The 20923-nt window shown below is 46.1% G+C and overlaps 1 protein-coding gene across 2 annotated transcripts in view; it reads right to left on the bottom strand.

Moving 5' to 3' along the window:
- Positions 1–20923, bottom strand: part of LOC146806326 (protein NSUN7-like) — a 116951-nt gene that overhangs the window by 79558 nt on the left and 16470 nt on the right. The window contains exon 2 of one of the 2 annotated variants that reach the window (XM_085623526.1): positions 11253–11311. The exons of the other annotated variant lie outside the window; for it this stretch is intronic. Coding sequence (XP_085479652.1) covers positions 11253–11311 — 59 coding nt within the window. The remainder of the gene's footprint in view (positions 1–11252; positions 11312–20923) is intronic. 2 annotated transcript variants of the gene reach the window in all.

The raw sequence follows: 20923 nt of genomic DNA, 5'->3' as shown, positions 1-20923 counted from the left end.
TGGTGGCGCTATGCCCTTTTCCATATTTACAACGCAGCGCTTCACTTTGCGTGAAAGGGGCATGCAATGGGTGTTGCTGTGGGCGTTCCACTGCAACACCCGTTGCATTTTGACGCTTCCCCAGATTTACAAGGAGGTGTAAATCTGAGGCAGCGCCAAATCTAACGCCATGCAATAGAAGGTGTTAGAATGGCAAAACGAGGCAAAATACTTTTATTTCTCCTCGTTTCTGCTTTTTCAATGTGTGCTGCTAATGCAGCAGACGTTGAAGTAACAAATCGCCATTAGTGATTGGTTATGTGCAGGAAGGGCCTTCCTCCACAAAAACAATAATTCCCTGCAACGTAGGCACCCTTGAACTATGGTGCAAGGGTGCCTGCATTGGCGTTAGGCAGACAATTTTAGCACCAGCGCTAGGGAAACGCAGGGGTGCATCATATTGTTGTAAATACAGCACATGCCTACGTTTTGGAAATGGTGGAGCGCAGCGCTGCCAAATTTGGTGCAGCTGCACGCGCTGACATTTCCTTGTAAATATGCCCCAGCATGTTTAGCCGTAGTTCTGGAATTGGCAAAGTTTGGCTGTTTTTATTTATCTGCACACTTAGATGAACATGTCCCCTGGCCTATCCGAGGGTCGCGGCTAGTCTATGGAACAGGTACCTGGGAGAGCGTCCCGTTCCCATGAAGGGTTTGTAATGTTTGTCGCGATGAGGTGCAAATGATGGTCCTTGTTTTAATTGTATGTGGGGAATAGAATGAAGCGTGTGACGTGATGTCAGACCCAGATCGCGTCAGAGAATGTGTACCGACTGTAAGAGATGATGTCTAGAGAAGGCCAGGGCAGTGGATGTATGTTTGCCCCTCCTCACTCTTTTAAAACAATGGATTTGCTGTCAGATGTAATTTTATGAAGATGAGTTTTATCTTTTGTTGGTTTTGTTAGTACAACTCTTCATGGAGTTGTAGGGCTTTAATATTCACTAAACTAGACTTGACAGTCAACAAATCGAGGCAGAGAATTCCTACATTTCCTACGTAGTCTGCCTATTTCTCCGGCATGTACCGTGCTAATGCGCTCCGCTCTTATGCTATAAACTCAATAAGTCTTTAAAACTTATCGTCAATCTCACAATATTAATACAACATAGTTTCCTGTTGCTTTGGAGTTTTGCCTACACCTGTTCATCTAAGCCACTTATCAATGCACAATCAGAATTTTACAGAGGAAACATTATGTGCTGAAAACAAAGGTTGCTAACTCTACACAACAATGCAGCCCTCTTTCTACCGCTCATTTACTCCTTCTGTTCTCCTCCTGATAAGGCACGTGCATCTGATATAATAAGTAGTAACTCACAGGCTGGCTGCGCCTCAACATTGTATCTGCGTTGAATAAATCCAGTACCAGCCTGGCGCGGATCAGGCGGAGCTGGAGAGAGTGGACCAGTCAACAGAGGAAGCAAGGATCGGCCATGCCACGCGCACTACTGCTTCGCTAGTAGTGAACAGGGTCTGCTGCGCGAGCTTTACCTCTCTTTGTAGTTGGAATGGGTGGTCAATAATAGGGGGCTTAATGCAAACCATAAGCAAAAAACTGCAAAAGACAACTGGTCTGCGGGTTGTACTACCAATAACATCCTGGCACAAAGACAAACAAAGGGCCTCATTTACGAAAAGTGGCGCATCGTTGGGCAAAAACAGAGATGCGTCACTTTTCATAGCGCCGTCCTTACAACACCATGGATGTGCCATATTTACAATACGGTGCTCAATGGCGCAAGGATTTACAGATACATCAGGAATTCTGACGTATCTGGTGAGGCAAAAATGATGCATTGCTGGAGGGTTTTGGGAGACTGACGCAACTCCAGCAGTGTGTCATAACCCATGGGCGAGTGAAACGCCCTTTGTCGAGCCTTGCGCCTGCTAAGGATTTTGACGCAGCCAAGTCCCAGAAGTGGTGAAGTGAAATCTCATAGATTTCACTGCGCCACTTCTATGAGCATTTTTTACGGGGGAACGCCCACCCTGCATACAGTATACCTCATGCAGGTATAATGTAGCGCCGGCCTTTACAAAGTGGCGCATCTTCCTAGATGCCTCACTTTGTAAACAGGGCGCAGTGCGGCGCATTGATTGCGCTGCTCTAGTGTCACAAAAAAAGTGATGCAACGGCAGCGCAAGCCTTTCATGAAGAAGGGCCAAAATATCTAAAGGTAAGTGCATAGAGGGAAGGATAGATCTACTCTTCCTAACTCCACATCGACGTACCTTGAAGATGTATCTACCACATAGGTACATATATGTGGTCACGTATAGAAAATCTAGATTTATGTACATGTCAATATTTTTTTCGGTATTTTGTCCTCGGTATTCTGTCCCACTGATACTTGAGGTTGATATTCAGGCTGTACACCGTCTGCGGCTGTGCATGCCGTTTGTTGTTCACTTTGGAATGTTATAGATCTCAGCCTGAGGTAAAATGGCCACAATATAGGAGTTGGCCTAACGGCTAGGGCTGTCGTCCTCGAATCTGGGGACCTGGCTTCTAGTCTCGGCAATAACGCTGAACATCCTGTGATTCTGGGCAAATCACTTAATCTCCCTGTGCCTAACAAAAAAACAAATGAATGTGTCCTCATGTAAAGCAACTGGTGCTATGTAAAGCGCTCTGATACCCGATACGTGTGAAGTTTGCGCTATATAAAACTCTGTAAAATAAATAAATAAATAATAAATAAATATGCTATAACTAAGGCTCCCAGGTTTTTGTTTTAGCTGATTTTTACAGACAAAAAACAATGTGTTTCCTATTTGTATTTATTTTTCAGAGGAAAAATACTGAAAATGTAGTTTCTTGTGAGTGACTCTCCATGCTGTCTTTCGCGAGTTGCAGACCAAGTTCCAAGAACAGAGACAGAGCATACAGGAGTGAAAAAACAGCACGAGATTTCCTTAAATACAGGCATGGGTTAACATGTATTTGTAGAATATTGCTGATATTTTCCTGTGGCTGTAGTGTTTTATTATTATTTGGCTGCTTAATTTGTTAAAAGGTGATAGTCATTCAAGTATGAGTGCAAGTTTAGCAGTTAAATAAATGTGGAAATATACCATTTTACAACTCCATTTATTCTCAAAACACAAAATAAATGTGGATAAGTACCAATAACATGGCCAAAAATAAATATGGATAATACTAACGAAAATGTTCAAAAAATAAATAACATAAACCTGGGAGAAGGAACTATTATTAGGAATTCTGACACAATTTTCCCCTCTCTCTTTCCATGAATTTTAGTTTTTTGAGTTTAGCTGATACACCGTCCACTTTGAAGCCACCCTGTCACCTGCTCCATGACCTCTTGAGATCTTTCCCATCTCTTCCTGAAACCTCGGTTGCCTGGTTACGAAGTATGGCATGGTGGAGGGCGGGTAGCCTGGTTCTGGACTGGTGGTAGTCCATGCTTGTGCAGGATGCTGTTCCTGACACTGGCTTCCCTGTTATGTCGCTAAACCTGGCCTGTCACGGCTCCTCCTGGCACCAGAACCTCCTCATATCCATTCAACCTCACAGACTTATTCATCCATACACTCATTGATCCATTCCTCCATCAATCCTCACACTTAAAGGTGCATCTTTAGGTCTATTCATCCATACATTCGTACATTGTAACAGTCACTCATTCATTCGTCTGCTCTTCCGCTCTCATTCTTTCCTCTATCTGCCCTCTTATTATATCTAGTCACCTGGCCTGCACTCTCATCGACTCATCACTCATACACGCTCACATATTCATCCCCCATGATCCACCCACACACTCACTGGCTTATTCATTTGTTTTTCTTCACACTACCATTCATCATTCCTCATATTCATTCGCCTCCTATCGTTTGCACCCTCATAGATCCATGCAACCATTTTCTTACTCATTCCCCCATTCATAAATCCTCAAACTCATTCTTTCACCGGTCCATCTCCACACACATCCATCCACCCTCATGCACCCTTCCATCCATCTTCTGGCTCTCATTCATGCAGCCATCAGTCCTCTTCATTGACATTCATCATCCATATTCACACTTTCACTCTATAATCAGTTCACTTGTCCATCTTCCTACTAATTCATCCAGATGTAACAAATGCATGAATTTACAAACAACCCAGACCTACTGGCTTTTTTCAATATTTATATTTTAAATAATTAAGGGCCCGATGTAGATCTTGGTGGATGGGTTACTCCGTCACAACTGTAAAGGATATCCTGTTCGCAAAAAATAGAAATTCTATAGAATATAATGGTATTTACAATTAGGCGGAGGGTTTATACTTCACCGTTGAGACAGAGTACCCCATCCGCCGAGATCTAAACCAGGCCCTAGGTTCTAATTTTAGTGATAACTGATAAGAGAATGAAATGCAAGTTTTCATCTTCTCGAGGGAACTCACACTAGAGATGTGGGAAACTTATTTTCAGCAGGCAAAAACAGACTTTGAAATAGGTTTCATTCTCCCACAAGTATGTGGGTAGGAGGAACTGTCTTTGCACAAGGCCATTTAGCAACCAATAACAACTTTTTCAAAATTCAGAAAAGCAGTTTTATTAGCACAAGCCTAATCTGTTGTAGGTTCTAATGTTGTTAACGAGTTTGAGAAAATGTGGATTTGCTAATGAAAATATTCTAACATTTATTTGTTTAAAAGTGACTCAAAATTCTCAATAAGCAAAGTTAAACAAGTGATTTTGGAGTTTAGAAAAATTGAGTTGTTAAATAAAATATTATAGTGATCATTAAAAGGCGCTACACAATGAAGGACCGAAGTTCCTCAACAATCGAATGATCTTCTACCAACCTAGCAGGAAACTCCGCTTCGAATTCCACATCCTAGTATCCACTTGTCGCATCTGCCGGACGAACAGCAGAGGCCGCTCTTCCACCCGGCGGCTAAGACCTAGAACAACCTCCCCTACACCTCAGAGCCTCACCTTTGCTTCAGCAGTTCAGGAAGGACCTCAAGACTCGGATGTTCAACCAATAGGAGAACATGCAGCTCGTTCTCCCAGTGCCTCGAGACCCTCACGAGTGATGCAGCCGCGCTCTACAAATCTGATTGACTGATTGATTGACTAACACATTTTACAAACTTATAATTGTTCAGATTTCATTGCAAAAAAACCCATCACATTGTGCAATCTAATACATTCTGTATTTGTCCAATCTGTACAAATTCTGAAGTTCCAGTCTTTTGTTATTTTTACAGTTATTTAGCCGGTCTTTCGGTTTCGGTGAAGTTGGTTACTACCACCTTGAGTATATCGGATTTACTCTGAGTTAAATGATATGTTTCTATAGACGTGTTTATAGATAAGAGAGTTTGAGGTTCCCCATAAAGCCTACAGCACATGGTTGCCCGTGTTTTCAGACCAACAAGAGGCTGGTCAGCAGAGCGTTTGACTCCCAGCGTCATGCACCATAGCGAGCTACGGATAGTTGCCGCACGCTTGTAAGAGCGCTCAGTGCTGACTTTTGTTAGGGCCTGGTTCGTTATTCGAATTGAGTGCCTCCTTGAAGGGACTGACCTTCATGATTTTAACTTAAGGATTTGGGCTTTTGCACTTTTCATTTAGTTCGATTTTTCCCCCCGTAAACTTATCAATTTGGAGATGCCGGACTCCAGTTTGTTTTAATTTATCATCTCCCCTGTTCTTTGGCCGACACCCCGCGTCACAGCCTTGCCACGTCACCCTCGTGGTGCTGACTTTTGTCCCATACAATGGCAGGGCAGTCCTGTACAGCAGACGAGTCACTGGCTCCCCTCCAGTGGCTAATTTGTAAAAAAAAAAAAAAAAAGTGCCGGGGCTTTCGTCAGGAGGCAGCTTGCACCAGCCCATTTCTCCTGTTAGTGCCGCCTAAAACAGAACCAACTACTAACCATGAAAGTGGGGAGAGGATGTGGCATAATGGCCAGAGCTCCGACTTCGGAGCTGAGGAACACATTGGCTCAACATCCTGTGATTCTGGGAAAATCACTTAATCTCCCCGTGTCTCCCAGAAATTAATGTGTCCTTCACTGGTTCTCATGAAAAGTACAGTTGCTGAGGATTCAGTGCTGCTGCTGAGCACCGGAAACCACCGGCTCAAATTAAGCACTGTTCCCCTCCCGTTCCAAGTCAGGGCTCACTTTTTTTTGTTATTCTCTCACAACGCTTATGGTCAACACCGCCAAGACACTTCAAAGGTATGTGTCTGCTTTACAAGAATTTTTTTATTTCATTTCGTTCATGCCTTACTGTAGCAATTGCTTTCCCTATGTCGCCGTTTACAACCACTATAATTTGCCTAGTATGATTACTGACCTTTTACAACAAGCATTTGCAATGCAATAGGTCTCGCATTTGCGAGAGTTTGAGCTATTGGCATTGTAAATGACAATGTCTTTTATTTGTGTGTTTTGAAAATGTGCAAGTGGTGCGTAAACATGTACTTCGTGCTTATAGTCGTTGTTTATGAGAAGGAAGGCTGGCAGTAACTACGCCCCTGTAACTGCCATCCTTCATTCTCATAAGGAAGGATTGTAAGTATTTAGGCACTGCTTGCAGGTTTTCAAAACAAATAATTAAGAGGATTTGTCACTTAGAATACCAATAGCTCAAACTCTCGCAAATGCGATGCAAATAGCAAATGCTTGTTTTACAGAGTCAGGATGGGACTTTCTAATACTGTCAAACAATAAGCTGCTATTAAACATCCAGGTTCTAAGAAACGGTTACTATCCAGTCACAAATGACCCGCTCTAGTGTTGGTTATGTCTGCAAAGGCTTTTAAAAACTGGACTGAACCGCCCTTTTCTGAAAAATGGTCCAGGCACCCGTGTGCACACGATTATGAAGAGGAATTGGTTACATTAGCTTTCCTTTATCCTCTTCTTAAATCTTAAATATATTATGTTTTATCATGTCACATCCAGTCATGCTGTGTTATGTTATGCAAAGCCATCATGCACGTCACAGAGCCTTTAAAGAAACAGCTTTCAGAGCAGCTGAACAAATACTGGACATGTCTTTCCCATAAACGTGTTGCGTGTCCGTGCCCAGCCATGTGTGCAACACTTCCAGAGACACTGCTGTATTGTTAAGAAATCCGCAAGAAATTCATTAGAAGCAGTAACCCCAGAGGCACCATTGTAAAAATAGCCCATGGGGTGACACCCTACGCTGCTGGGGCCTTGATTTAGAGCCCGGGCTGCAACTGTCCAGCGCTGCGGGCTAACCGTAACACCGGGCAAATGCTACGCCACCACCAGCAGCAGTGAAGTCCCAGGGAAAACAATGAGGTAAGATGAACCGAAGCCAGCAGCGTAGTCCGCAGTGGCTTTGGCTGCTATTTAATGGATCTAAGATATGAATTATGCGACATATATTCTAATGAGAATGCCTAATGCTCTTTGCTACTTGATACTTCTTGCGCTGCCGCATATAGACGGAGGGTTACCCGCAGCTTACTGCCGGTACAAGGTTCGATCAGGCTGTGTGCACAGCTTCCTCCACTGCTTCCTCTCACTGTAGAAGCTGCAGTGCACACATGCTCTGGGGAGTTCTCTTGTTTGTGGCGGAAGCTGAAACCTTAGCAGCCCCTTCTGCAAACACCCCCCTTCCTGAAAGGCTCAGTTACTGCAGACGAGATTGCAAAGGCTTGGAAACCACCAGCTGCACTGGACACACCGGTCTGGCTCCATCATACATTGAGCTGGGCGAGGGCCGAGGCCGCGGTGCTGTCAGACGGCCAGCAAGGGGGTCGGGGGCGAGCATGGACTCACAACATGGGACATATACTTGCAAAGGTTGGAGGCGAAGGACGACGCGAGACATACAGGACTCAAAGGGGACACACCCGCAGATGACACAGAGGGGATAAATACATGCTACACACTTGCTCAATTAACATGTTTCTCCTGCCTTAACTGGGATTGTTCAGCCTCCGGACTGAGACTCTGTTACTGCTGGAGCAGGCACAGGGTCCGCAACAACACAGCGCCGCTGCGAGGAGAATTCACTGTTACACGTAATAAAATAAACGAGCGCAGTGACCCTGAAGCCGGCGCTGCGCTCAATCAAAGTTATAAAAAATGAAAAAAAATAAAGGAGCGCGGTGTCCCAGAAGCGGGCGCCGTGCTTATCGACATGAGCTCCAATTAAACCTACGGCACGGATAACTTTGCCCTCTGCCTTGTGTGAAGTCGCAACGCCGCAGAGAGGGCGTGCATGTGCACATCTCCTGTCCGGCATGTGTCTGCCTTGTGTGAAGTCACCCAGACGTGGGTCCCTTGCTCACTTTGCCACTGGATTCAAGCTAGTCTGGCTGATGACGGCTGATTAGCCAGAAACCGGTCCCAGGATGCTTGTTTCCGATCCAGGGAAGATGTGGCTTGGCAGTTCGGGCTGGACTGTTCCCATGAGGCACAGGCTCAGCCTGATTTGCATATGGCCATGTCTGAACAGGGGTGGCGGAGTGAGCTAAAGAATGATGATGGATTAAACCCAGATCAGTTGACTGGGGGTGAGTGCTTGCAATGTTCAACACTCCATCCATCATCCCCTTTGGTTTTGCTTTGTGTGAAGTCGCAGCGCCACAGAGATGCCGTGCGTGTGCACATCTCCTGTACGGCATGTGTCTGCCTTGTGTGAAATCGCAGTGAAAGCTGAGATTGAGCGCGCGAAAGTAAAAGCGTGGTGGGAGCGCGTGAAAGTGAAAGCTGAGATCTCCAGACGCCAGAGAGGAGATGCCGTGCGCGTGCACATCGGCTGTCCAGGCAAGTGCACATGTCCTGTCCCCCTTTGGCAACCAAGTCGACAACAATAGATCTCGCCAAGACGAGCAGCACATGCGCTGCGTCGCTAGGCGAGACCTAAATAGCTTTTGATTTATCTTTTGCTAGTTTTAGTACCAATTTGTTTTTTTCTGTAATACAGATTTATCAATGAGCTGACATCAATGTTCTACTAAGGATTGTTTAAAAAGAGTGTATTGTTCACCTTCACTGTTAAAAGTTGTGTGATGTCACTTCCTGCGATGTCATCAGATTCCAATGACTTCCGGTGTTCCTTCCACTGTCCATAAGAAGCACTTGACCCATTGAGTCTGCCCATTTACCTTCCTGTTCTTCAGCCGAGTCTTTTTCCCCTCACACAATGATCACGCCTCAGGTCTGTCCCAAGGCGTTTTGAAAATGTCACCTTTTCGCTCCCATCATGCCGCAGTGAGGCGAGTCACTGTGTGAAGAAGTGTCTTATGCTACTTTCAGGGGTCCCAGCTCAAGTGGTACCTAGTGTTCTAGAGCTACAGGCCCTCTGGGGCACTTTCACTTCCTCCATTATATTTAAACCTCCGAGGTATTCACGTATCTCTATAGTATCTCCTATATAGTACCTCTGTCGGGCATTTAACATTATCCTTGACTCTCTATCTATAAATGCTCGGCATTTTAATATTTCCATTATATCAATGCTTTCACTTTGCACAATGTATTTATTTCTGAGCCCTGTTTAAACACCACCTTCATACCTGCTCTCCCCTGTATCCTATCCGGGGAGTATATAAAGAGCCCCATGAGCCCCCCCCCACACACGCACACTCTTCACCACTGTACACCCCCAAGATGTTAAAGGCCCACCCCGCATCCGCTTGGTGGTTCTCCTCTGGACTGATTCCACTGGCTCTGCCTCCTTCTGGAGATGTATCTTTGAGACCTGGAGCACTTGCAATGGGCAAGACCTCATCGTCGTGTCCGTGCACAGCACGGACACGGTGTGTTGGGTGTGTTTTGTTCTTGTGTGACATTGATTACAAGAGTGGTCCTGGGATGATTTACAAAACACAAGATAATGTGTTGCATACAGCAGTACATTTCAGTGTGAGAAATTCTAGACCCCCTACTTTTGTTAAAGTTTTTTAAACGTTTATTAAAGTGTGAGAACCTGATATGAAGTTCAGTTTGCCTGCCACCAAGGCATCTCCTCCTTGAGTGAGTCCACCAATGTGTCTTCTCCTTGAGTGAGACCACCAATGCGTGTCCACCTTGAGTGAGGCCACTAACATGTCTATTCCTTGAGTAAGGCCACCGATGTGTCTCCTTGAGTGAGGCCACCAACGTGTCTCCTCCTTGAGTGACTCCACTAATGCATCTCCTCCTTGAGCGAGGCCACCAACGCGTCTCCTCCTTGAGGGAAGCCACCAACGTGTCTCCTCCATGAGTGAGTCCAACAATGCATCTCCTTGAGTGAGGTCACTGACATATCTCTTCCTTGAGTAAAGCCACCGATGAGTCTCCTTGAGTGAGGCCACCAACGTGTCTCCTCCTTGAGTGAGTCCACTAATGCGTCTCCTCCTTGAGTGAGGCCACTGACGCATCTCCTCCTTGAGCGAAGCCACCAACGCGTCTCCTCCTTGAGTGAGGCCACCGTGTCTCCTCTTTGAGTGACGCCACCAATGTATCTCTTCATTGAGCGAACCACCAACGCGTCTCCACCTTGAGTGAGCCAAGTGCAGTCAGTATCAATGGAGGGAGTCACATGTCCCCGCATGTCGCTGCTACTCCTAGCTGGAACCCCGTGTCTCCTCCTTGAGTGAGTCCACTAATGCGTCTCTTTGAGTTAGGCCACCAACATGTCTATTCCTTGAGTAAGGCCACTGATGTGTCTCCTTGAGTGAGGCCACCAACATGTCTCCTCCTTGAGTGAGTCCACTAATGCGTCTCCTCCTTGAGTGAGGCCACTGACGCGTCTCCTCCTTGAGCGAAGCCACCAACGTGTCTCCTCCATGAGTGAGTCCACCAATGCATCTCCTTGAGTGAGGTCACCGACACATCTCTTCCTTGAGTAAGGCCACCGATGTGTCTTCTTAAGTGAGGCCACCAACGTGTCTCCTCCTTGAGTGAGTCCACTAATGCGTCTCCTCCTTGAGTGAGGCCACTGACGCATCTCCTCCTTGAGGGAAGCCACCAACGCGACTCCTCCTTGAGTGAGGCCTCGTGTCTCCTCCTTAAGTGAGGCCACCAATGCATCTCCTCATTGAGCGAGGCCACCAAAGCGTCTCCACCTTGAGAGAGTCCAAGTGCAGTCAGTATCAATGGAGGGAGTCACATGTCCACGCATGTCGCTGCTACTCCTAGCTGGAACCCCACCCTGCGACTGAATACTTACCGTCCCTTCCTGTCATAGACTGATCATGTGCCAAAACTGCAAACTTACCAGTCTGAAGGAGGCGAGGAATCCACTATCGATTAAGACGTCTTCCAGGATGTCTTGATCTGCAGAAAGAACGAGGCACAAATTAGACACAGAGACGTTTCGTGCTGGATCTTCAACCAGTTGTGTGCAGAACCGGTGCAAACAATTTTGGGATTGAATTAAAGTTACTCAAACATCAAAGGCACCAGCATCTCTGTGTTGTTGTCATGCAGGTTTCCTAATGATCAGGGAATGGATTTGGATTCACTTTGCTGCTACAAGGGTTTACTTCACTACACTTCACTAAAAAGGACCACCCTCTCCTATTCCACCTTTTCCTATTTCATGGTCCACTTGCGAGCAGATCCCTGCACAGAGAAAGGACAGACACATCCACACAATACAGAACACAAACAGGGCTTCGCCGCTCCCCAGTTAGTTTGAGTATTGGTCCTTCATCAGGTCCCAAAGGCGCAGAGAATAGTGTATTTGGACCTAGATTGAATGGCAGAATTAAATATATAGCAAGTTTTATGAATAAACATGTGAGCCCATATGTATAAAAAGATTCACATAGCACAGCAAGCCACGTTGCTGTGCTGCGTGAAAGGGCAAGAATGCCCCGTACTTACTATTATAAGATGCTTTTCTGTCCTTCGCTAGCGCTGGTGCACTTTTGGATGCCTAGCGCCAAAGCAGGAACCCGAATGTCATGGTGCAAGAGTTCCTGTGTTGAAGGCAGGATTGTTTTTGTGCAGAAAGGGGCACCTTCCTGCACAAAAACAATCCTTGGAGGCATTTTCCTCTTTTGAAATGCAGCACACTTGGAAAGAGAAAAAGAGATAACAACGAGGAGTAATAAATATATATCTTCTCGCTGCACCTCTGGCAGCGAGGGTACAAATCTGATGCATTCCCAGGTCTACCAGTGTTGACAAATCTGGGAATGTGTCAGAATGGATGGGTGGATGCGTGGGTTCACCTACGCTCCACCCACTGAACACCTCCCTGGGCAGATTAACGCAAGGCAGCCGTTCGGACTGCATTGCATTTGTCTATATTTATCAAGCCACGCAGGACCACACAAAGGCAACGCAAAACCTTGAAAAAACATGCCCCTTGTTTTCTAAAAAAGGATCCTGAAATAGATGAGATTCCTAATAACTATATTTATTGACCAAGAACTGTTTGTTTTGGCTACACAGATATGCTTGTGCACAATGTCTTTACTAGTTATTGTCGGTAGGGCTGGCACCCCTATATTATTTCTAGTCTTTGTTGCCCCTGCCCTGCTCTATCCAGTCAATCACAGCCTTGGAGTTCTGTGAACTTTGGAGAGAATTGCCCTTGTAAATCAGACCCTTGAGAGTTTTGAGTGTCATTTGCTGTACTTTTTATAATGTGTCTGTCAATTATCCTGGTATTGGAAAGGTGCAAGACCACGTGGAGGACAGCCACAGCATCACTATTAGTGATCAGGCGGCCGCCATGTTTATCCAGAAGCAGCATGAATTTTCTGTTGAAATACCTTAAATTGAAGACCTGTTTCTAAGCACCTGAACACTTTTAAGCACACATGTTATCCAGTTTGTGTGGCACTACATTGACTGCTAGTGTTGTGTTGAATTCATGGTGATTTCACCATCTCAAAATTGTCCTCCTTGGATTTCATGTAGCAGTTTTAGAGGAACAGCTTTCTGTCATGAATTGTTCGTGGTAATTATGGGTAATGGCTGCAAAATGGGGATTCATTCGGTGAACAAGATTAGTATTCTAGCTTTTTCTTAAAATTCTGTGAGGCTGGAAAAAGGCTCAATTAAAACCCTGGCCATGATGCTCCTTGCTATGTGTTGGTTCCTTTGGACCCAATCAGCATTATCGGCCATATGTGCGACAGAATCATTTTGTGCGTTTGTAATACCGACTTTTTGTGACTCGCACTTCGGAGCTCGCTAATTGTGATGTACAACAGTGTCTCAGACACTGTTTGCGATTCCCAATGGGGTCTCAATTGTCCTGCCTCATTAAAATTCATGAGACAGGTTGCAATTTGCGACCCACTGGGAATGGCCGGTAATCACAGGAATGGTGGCCTGCTGGGGTCAGCAGACCACCCTGTCTGTGATTGCTTTATAAATAAAGCAATGTTTTAAAATTGAAATGAAGCCCATTTTCCTTAAAAGAAAACTGAATGTTTTTCAAAAATAGAGTAGGCAGTGGTCCTTGTGACTGCTGCCTGCTCTTAATAAATGCTGGCGCCTAAATTCACAAAGGGGAAGGGGTCCTTTTGGGAACCTTCCCATTTGTGAATGGGTTACCACCTTTTTCACGGAGTCGGTAAAATATTCAAGTTTTGCAACCACATTCCGCTTGCAAAACATTCATCCATGCCCCTGCGACTCACTATTAGGAAGGGACACCCTTGAAACTCCCTTTCCTCATACTGGCACGCAAACCCTATTTTGCGAGTCGGTAATAAGTTACGACTCACCAAATAGGGTTAGTAGATACCAAACAACTCTTTAGCAGTGCAAACAGCCGAATTCTCCATTTGCGACTGCTAAAACCTGTTGTACACGTGGCCCTTTGATATTTGTATCAAAGTATGATTTATAATGACTATTAAGAAATTGGTTTTAGACACTGCTCTGAATGGGATGAGAACAAATTGCCCAATTTAAGAGCTGTCACAGTCTGTAAGCAGGATTGACAACACCAATAGGCCTGGCATTGGCTTCTAGCATTTTGGTTTTATCAATTACTGTTATGTTGTGGTTTTTGCAAAACTTTACTGGTCTTGTCAATCTCGAAAAAGCATTGGCTAAAAGCAAGCATATTTTTGAGTCTCAAAAAGCCCACATTGCCATAGTATTCCCAGGCACAGAAGGTGACGGAAACTACTTTGTGTGCGCATGTGCTCCTTGCGAAAGGGCAAAATGCTGTCACTCACAGTGAGGTCAGCCAATGGCTGAAGTGGATGGACCCATTGTTCCATCTTGTATACTGAAGAGGGAGGAAGAAAAATGTGAAAGAGACAACGGCAGACTAAGGGATGAAGAGGACTGGCAGAAATTCAGTATAAATAAGTATATTAAACATATAATTTTAGGAAAAACAAAGGAGTATATGTTCAAGCCCTTATTGCCACCACAACATCATTATTACTGATGGTGGTGGCGATAGAGGCTGCGCCTTATGTACTAGGCAGCGTTAAGCTACTTAATGTGGCTTAACGCTGTCAGGTAAATAAGCTCCATTTCACGCTATGTTAGCGGGGAAAGGGGTGGGCAGTCGTCGGTGTTGCGGTGGGCGTTCGTCCCCCGCAACAGCCATTAATTTCGCCGCTGCTGCTGCCTTGTGCAGCACACATGGAAAAAGCAAAATGCCATGGTTTTTTCATGTGCAGGAAGGTGTCCCTTCCAGGACATAAACAATCTTTTTTTTTAAATGCCAGTTTGTCACTTTCATGTGTGCTGCATGAAGCAACACACATGAAAGTGACAGAATGGCATTTTTAGGATTGTTTATGTGCAGGAGGGACACCTTCCTATACATAAACAATCCTCCCCGGCACGCTGACACCCTTGCACTATGGTGCAAGGGTGTCTGCGTTGGCGCTAGGCAGCTAAGTGTAGCGCCATCGCAGGGGGAAACGCAGGGCTGTACCACATTCTTGTAAATATGGTGCAGCCTTGCGTTTCAGAAGTGGCGGAGAGAGGCATTAAGCCAGGAAGGGTAACGCCTCACTTCGCCACTTCTATTGTACATATGGCACAAAAGATCTTGAGTAACGCCTGACTTAAAAATTAATTTATTTGTCTAGAAAGCTGATTTACATGAAACACTGTAAATATTTCAAAGGCGGTACACTAGGTCATAGGTTTCAAAATGGTTGCATAATTCAATGATAGAGATGAAACTGACGAAACATTATATATAATTTAACAACTTGGTGCAGTATTATACGTGTATTTACCACGTTAGGCACAGGAAGGTGAAGTCATTTTTTCAGATTTACACGTTTGGTCACGTGTTGAATGGCTGCAGCTGGGATTCGAACCCAAGCCTCCAAGGGTCAGTGCTTCTGTGCAGCAAGAAGTACATTTATGTGGCCATCATGTGGCTGACACATACTGGCCCTCGCTACTACCACGACGCAATCCTGAGTGCAAATGATACCCCGTGTAGATACCAGGGAGAGGCGCGCATTTCATCAAGTGCGCAATGTGTGCACCAGCTCATGTTTTAGAGTTCAGGGTGAGGGACCTCGCACTGGCTTCACACGGTAACCCTGAGCCCCAGGTGTTAACACTCTGCACTGGGCCGACCTGGTGAAAGGAGTTCAGGGGAAAGCCCTTCAGGGGAGCGGCGCAATCTACACCGAGTTGTAACTTTAAACTGGGATTAGCGCCCTCGTTGCTAGTTGTAATGAGAGCCTGGGTGCACAAACATGCCAGCGCAAAGGAGAAAAGGGCCACCATGGAAAGACCGCCATCTGGGCACATCGATTCCTTGCCATTCTTTAATTTTTGCAAGATGCAGAGATGCACAAAACGTAGTAGGATGAAGCCCTGGGCACCAATGAATGGCAGCACTTTTGTTGTCCCGTCGCCCCCAAATGGGGGCCGGCAGTGAGCAAATGCAAAAGAAATCAAACGCGTCAAAGTAAAAAAAAAGTAAAAAGAAAAAGACCTGAAAGTCCTGGCACTTGCGTGCACTACTTTTTAGGCGGATGTGCACTTGTGATGGCAAACAGTGGAAGAGACCCATTGGCTGAAGAAGGGCTCCGAAGGGCGGTCCTATGCTGCAGGCAGTGATGAGAGGAAGTAACGTGTGAATGACACTTTAACAAAGCAGTGGATGAATATGGCTGACCCGAAGCCCTCTAGAGATGTGTAGACGCATTTAGTTTTATTTAAGGTATTTAATGCATGAGGTGGTGAGATGACTAAAGCTGTAATGTGTCTAGAGTACGCCTAAGCTTGTCTAGGAAAAACACAATGGAGGAATCCGGTACAAGAGCAAAGACGGAAGCAGGGACTGGGGCCCTCGTTTACAACGATCTGGCGCAGGGAAGCGCTGCGAAGCTTCTTGCTGCGCTGCCAAACGCCAAAAGAAACAAGCTTTGGCATAGCCAATAGGTCTCACCTTTGGGACCTTATAAGTTTTTAGCCATGCAACAGTTGCATAACTAAATACTTATAAGGTCCCAAAAGCGAGACCTATTGGCTATGCCAGGCGGCCGCGAAAGTGTTCGCGATCAAAACATCAAAAGTGAAAGTAATCACGGTCAAGGGCGGCGCGCGCGGCCACGCACATGCACTGTAGCTCCAGGCTGGCCTGGTAGCACTTTTTGGAGCCCCCTCAAAAAGTCTCGCCAGACCAGCGCATGCGCTGGGTCAGGCGAGACCTAAAAGGCAGGAACGCACCGTATCTCTGAGATACGGCGCATTCCTGTCCTCTTTTACTGCGCTGCCCCACAAATGGCTGCCTGGCGCCAGTGCCGGCACCCTTGCACAGCGGGGCAAGGGTGCCTGCATTTAAATCAGGTTTTTTTGTGCACGAAGGGATATCTTCCTGCACAAAAACAACAGTGACGCCACCCCTGGAGAGACGCCGGGTTTTGACACGTTCCCAGGTTTACGCTATTTTCTGGGAAACTGAGAATGTGTCAAAATCCATGGACATATCATGGGAACACTCACTGCAATGCAATTGGCGCATACCCCAACGCCGTGTGAGGCAACGCAGCGACTTGCACTGCGTTGCCTTATATCATATCTACGAGGCCATGAAAAGCCATGCAGGGTGACTTTCTGTAGCCTCGTAGATGTGATTGAGATGCATTAAAAGTTATGCTCCGGCGGCCTAAATTGCATAGTGATTCAGCAGCCGAGGGAACTGACAAACTCGATGGGGCGGTGGTGCCCACTGGCCATTTCCATCTAGGGACCCAAGTGCATGGGCACAGACAAACCGTACAACAAGGACGTTGAACCAGGGAGCATCATCTTCAGCGCCATCTTCAGAATATTTTTATTGCAGCAGGAGCGTCTTGAACATGAGCGTGGTTATTCAAAGCTATGCAGCACTGCTGAAATAGGCACAAACTAAATTAGCCTCCATTTTGAGCGCCAGCACTTACTAGGGGCTATGGGCAAATTTTGCTTCAATCTGGTTTTGCTCACACGCTTACCTGCTTACATTTAGCTGGCGATAATTGTGCATGAATAGAGAAAAGGCAGAATTAACATATGTAAGAGATGCAAAAAGTTTTATCAGAGTGCACTGATGCCAAAGCTTCTTCGTGCTAAGGAGTCACAATCACGATACAGCATCGCCAAGATCTACCATCTGCCTCTGGTTGAAGAGCAGGAGTTTGTGTGTGATGATCCCCATTTTTCCATAAATGTATAAGTCAGGTGTAAAAAAATCACCAGATACTGAAACCCAAATGTTTTTTGCGCATGGTATTTTTGTGCTCAGAATTCACTCTGGGGTCTAGAAGACACTGGGGGGCATATGCTCAAGCAGTTATCGCCGCGTTAGCAGCACTTTCCTGCTGCTAATGTGACAATATTTTTATCGCCCTATTCTCAAGCTGTCGCTAACAGCCATTAGCGACAGCTTTCTGGGGATAGGGGCCGCAAATAACATCCACGAAAATGTTAGCAATAACTAACGCTAATAATATGCAGTGTAGGCATTCCCGTGCTAAAACGCATGCTAACCCCACTTCACGATATTCTCAACGATCACCCAGACCGGCTATGCGATTAAAAAAACAACCGCTAAGGCCCGTTAGCTGCTGGAACTTAAGACCAGAAAAAAGCTGGTCTTAAAAATGGGGATACCACTTGGGGCCACATCTCAACAGGTTCTGGTGCTGGACAGCGCTGCAAGCAATGTTGCAGCTCTGCCCAGCTACTAACTTACAATGCAGGAATGCGCACCATCAAAACATAGTGCACATTCCAGGGCCCCAGTCATGAAAAGTGTTGCTGCGCTGCGACAAGACAGCGTTGCAACACTTACGCCCTCCTTGCTACAGCATGGATGCGCTGTATTCACTGGAAAGCGCTCCATGACGCAAGTAATGACAGATACGTCAGGAATCCTGACGTATCTGTCTGCGCTAAAGTCACGCATTGCTGCAGTCGTGTCACAACCATGACGCAAGTCCATCAATGCATGGGGCCAGCCTATCCCTGTGGCACTGCGTCACCCTCACGCCTGCCATCGGGCAGGCGGAAGGTACTGACGCAGTGCCGTTCATGAGGGGCACCCAAATGTGGGCGCTGTTGGAGATCCATTGGTGGTGGGTACACGCTGTGGTGTCACCGTTTGAAAGCATTGGTGGAATGATGGTGCAGAGGGAGTAGACGAGACGTCCTTTGGTGGCCTTGATCCAGCTGCAAGGGTGTGCAATGATGGCGGTGGCGTCCGGTGGGCAAGGTGAAGAGGTGACGTTACCAATGATGGTCGGTCCAGGAGAGTCCGGTGTCGTGGCTGCAGTAGAAGTTCCCGCTGGCGGAGGTGATGTGCTCGACTGTGTGTCCTGCTATGTGGATTTTTGCAGTGACTTGCTGCTTGCGTCTGATGTAGGGGACCTTCCCAAGGAGGGTTTGGTGTCCTGGTCACTGGGGTTGTCCAGGTGGAACTTGAAATCACCGAGTTGGATGTCGTAGGTGAATGGGAGACCCGGGGGTGCAATGAGGTCTACATTGCTATTGGAGAATGGGGAGCTGTTGGACTTGGCCCTTTTTGCAGGGTCATCCCTAAACTTTTTGCAGGGTCCTAGCCTTTTTTCTGACATGGTGTTGGTGGTTTTAGGCCTCTGGGTACTTTAGCACTGCTGTCCAGTGTAAAGTGCGTGCGCTCTCTGTGTTACAAAAGGGTAAGATTGGTCTACACCTGTTTGGCCTCTTTAATTTACCTGTCTGTCCCTTGTAAAGTGGTATCTCATATACAAAGGGCTGGTAAATTGAATGCTACTGGTGGGTTTGCAGTGCTGATTGCGCCACCGGCCAAAGTAGCCTTTCAAACCTATCTCAGGCCTCTGCCATTGCAGGGCCTGTAATGTAAAATGTAATGTAAAAATTACTTATAAAGCGCGGCATTCACCGGACGGTTTCTTGGCGCTATTCACTTTATTCAGCAAGAGGCAGAAAGCGGGGAGAGAAGAATTTATGAGTAAATGCCATGGAAGAGGTGGGTTTTTAGGAGAGACCTGAAATGAAGGTGAAAGGGAGAAAGTCTCAGTTCCAGCGGCAGAGAGTTCCAGAATGAGGGTGCCAAAAAGGAAAATCTGAGACCTCCGTGTTTTTTGCGCTTGAAGCGGGGAGTCTGAAGGAGCGCAAGATGAGAGGAACGGAGGTTCCTGGAGGGGGTATAAAGATGCAAGAGGGAGGAAATAAAGGAGGGACCGGTGCCTGCCAGAGATTTATGAGTCAGGCAGCCAAGTTTGAACTTGCAGCGCTCCGAAACGGGAAGCCAGTGGAGGGCCTTGAGGAGAGGACGAACGTGGTGATGTTTTGGTTGATGGTAGATAAGGCGAGCTGTCTGATTCTGAATCAGCTGCAATCTGTTGATTTGGTATTGTGGGATGCCAACATACAGGGCATTGGCGTAGTCGATCCGAGAGATGACTAACGCCAGCAGTACCAAGGTGAGGGCTTCAGTGGTCAGAAAGTGGGCAATTTTCCGGATCTTCCGGAGCTAAAAAAAATGAAGGGCCTGTGCGCGCAGTGTTACTGTCGCTGTGACGTGGCACCTAAAGTGTGTGCCATGTCCGTGACCCCCCTTTTACTACATGTCAGTCACCCCTAAGGTAGGCCCTAGCTAGCCCTATGGGCAGTGTGCATTGTAGGTAAAACATAGTGACAAACAGCTATTTTTGGTTTCTCACTACTGAGGGGCTGCCCTCTCATAGGAATGCATTGGGGATTCCCTGATAAGTGTTTCAGTGGTAATTCCTGATATGAGAGGGGTGTTGGTTTTTCATTGAATATTTCTTTAAGACATGGGGTTTTAACAGTGTCAGGTCACGGGGTCAAAGACAAACATTAGATTTCAAACACCAATTGTTTACACGTGGGCGAGCCTTTAATATCAATGGTTTGAGAGGTGTAGAGAGCGTATTCTTTTGTACATATCGAGTGAAAGCGCACGTTGAGACGAGGTTGCTGGTTGCGGCTCCGGAGGTAACTGTTTAAACATAGACTATTTAGCACGCGGGGAGAGTTGGTATTAAGATGCAGCGAGGTTAAAACGTCTAGGAATTTTGGGGATATAATAAGAAGGTTTAGAGTGCATAATTGACAAATCAGGTGTTTTATTAGTTTGGCACAATTTATGTAGCGATTTCATGTATTGTATTATTTTGACATTTTTAATTTTGAGTCTGGGGGTTTGTGCTTAATGGTGAGGTGCGCAATATCTTTGTTGTGCCGCAAGGTTTTTTTTCCACAATTTGTTAATTGCAGGGTGTGAGGGTTGATGAGGGTGGTGGCACAGGGTTCAGTTATATTATGATTTTTATTGGACACAGAATGTTTGAATAGAGCAGTTGGTGAAGCTTATTTGTTTCAGTAACCCCTGACGAAGAGCCGCTTGGGTCGAAATGCATTGGGTGAAATTAAAATTATATGAGCCCACTCGTATGAATGATTCTTCTCACATGTCGCTGTTAA

The sequence above is a fragment of the Triturus cristatus genome, chromosome 8, assembly GCF_964204655.1.
Source record: "Triturus cristatus chromosome 8, aTriCri1.1, whole genome shotgun sequence".
Classification (NCBI taxonomy): Eukaryota; Metazoa; Chordata; class Amphibia; order Caudata; family Salamandridae; genus Triturus; species Triturus cristatus.
This window is presented reverse-complemented; position numbering and strand designations above follow the sequence as displayed.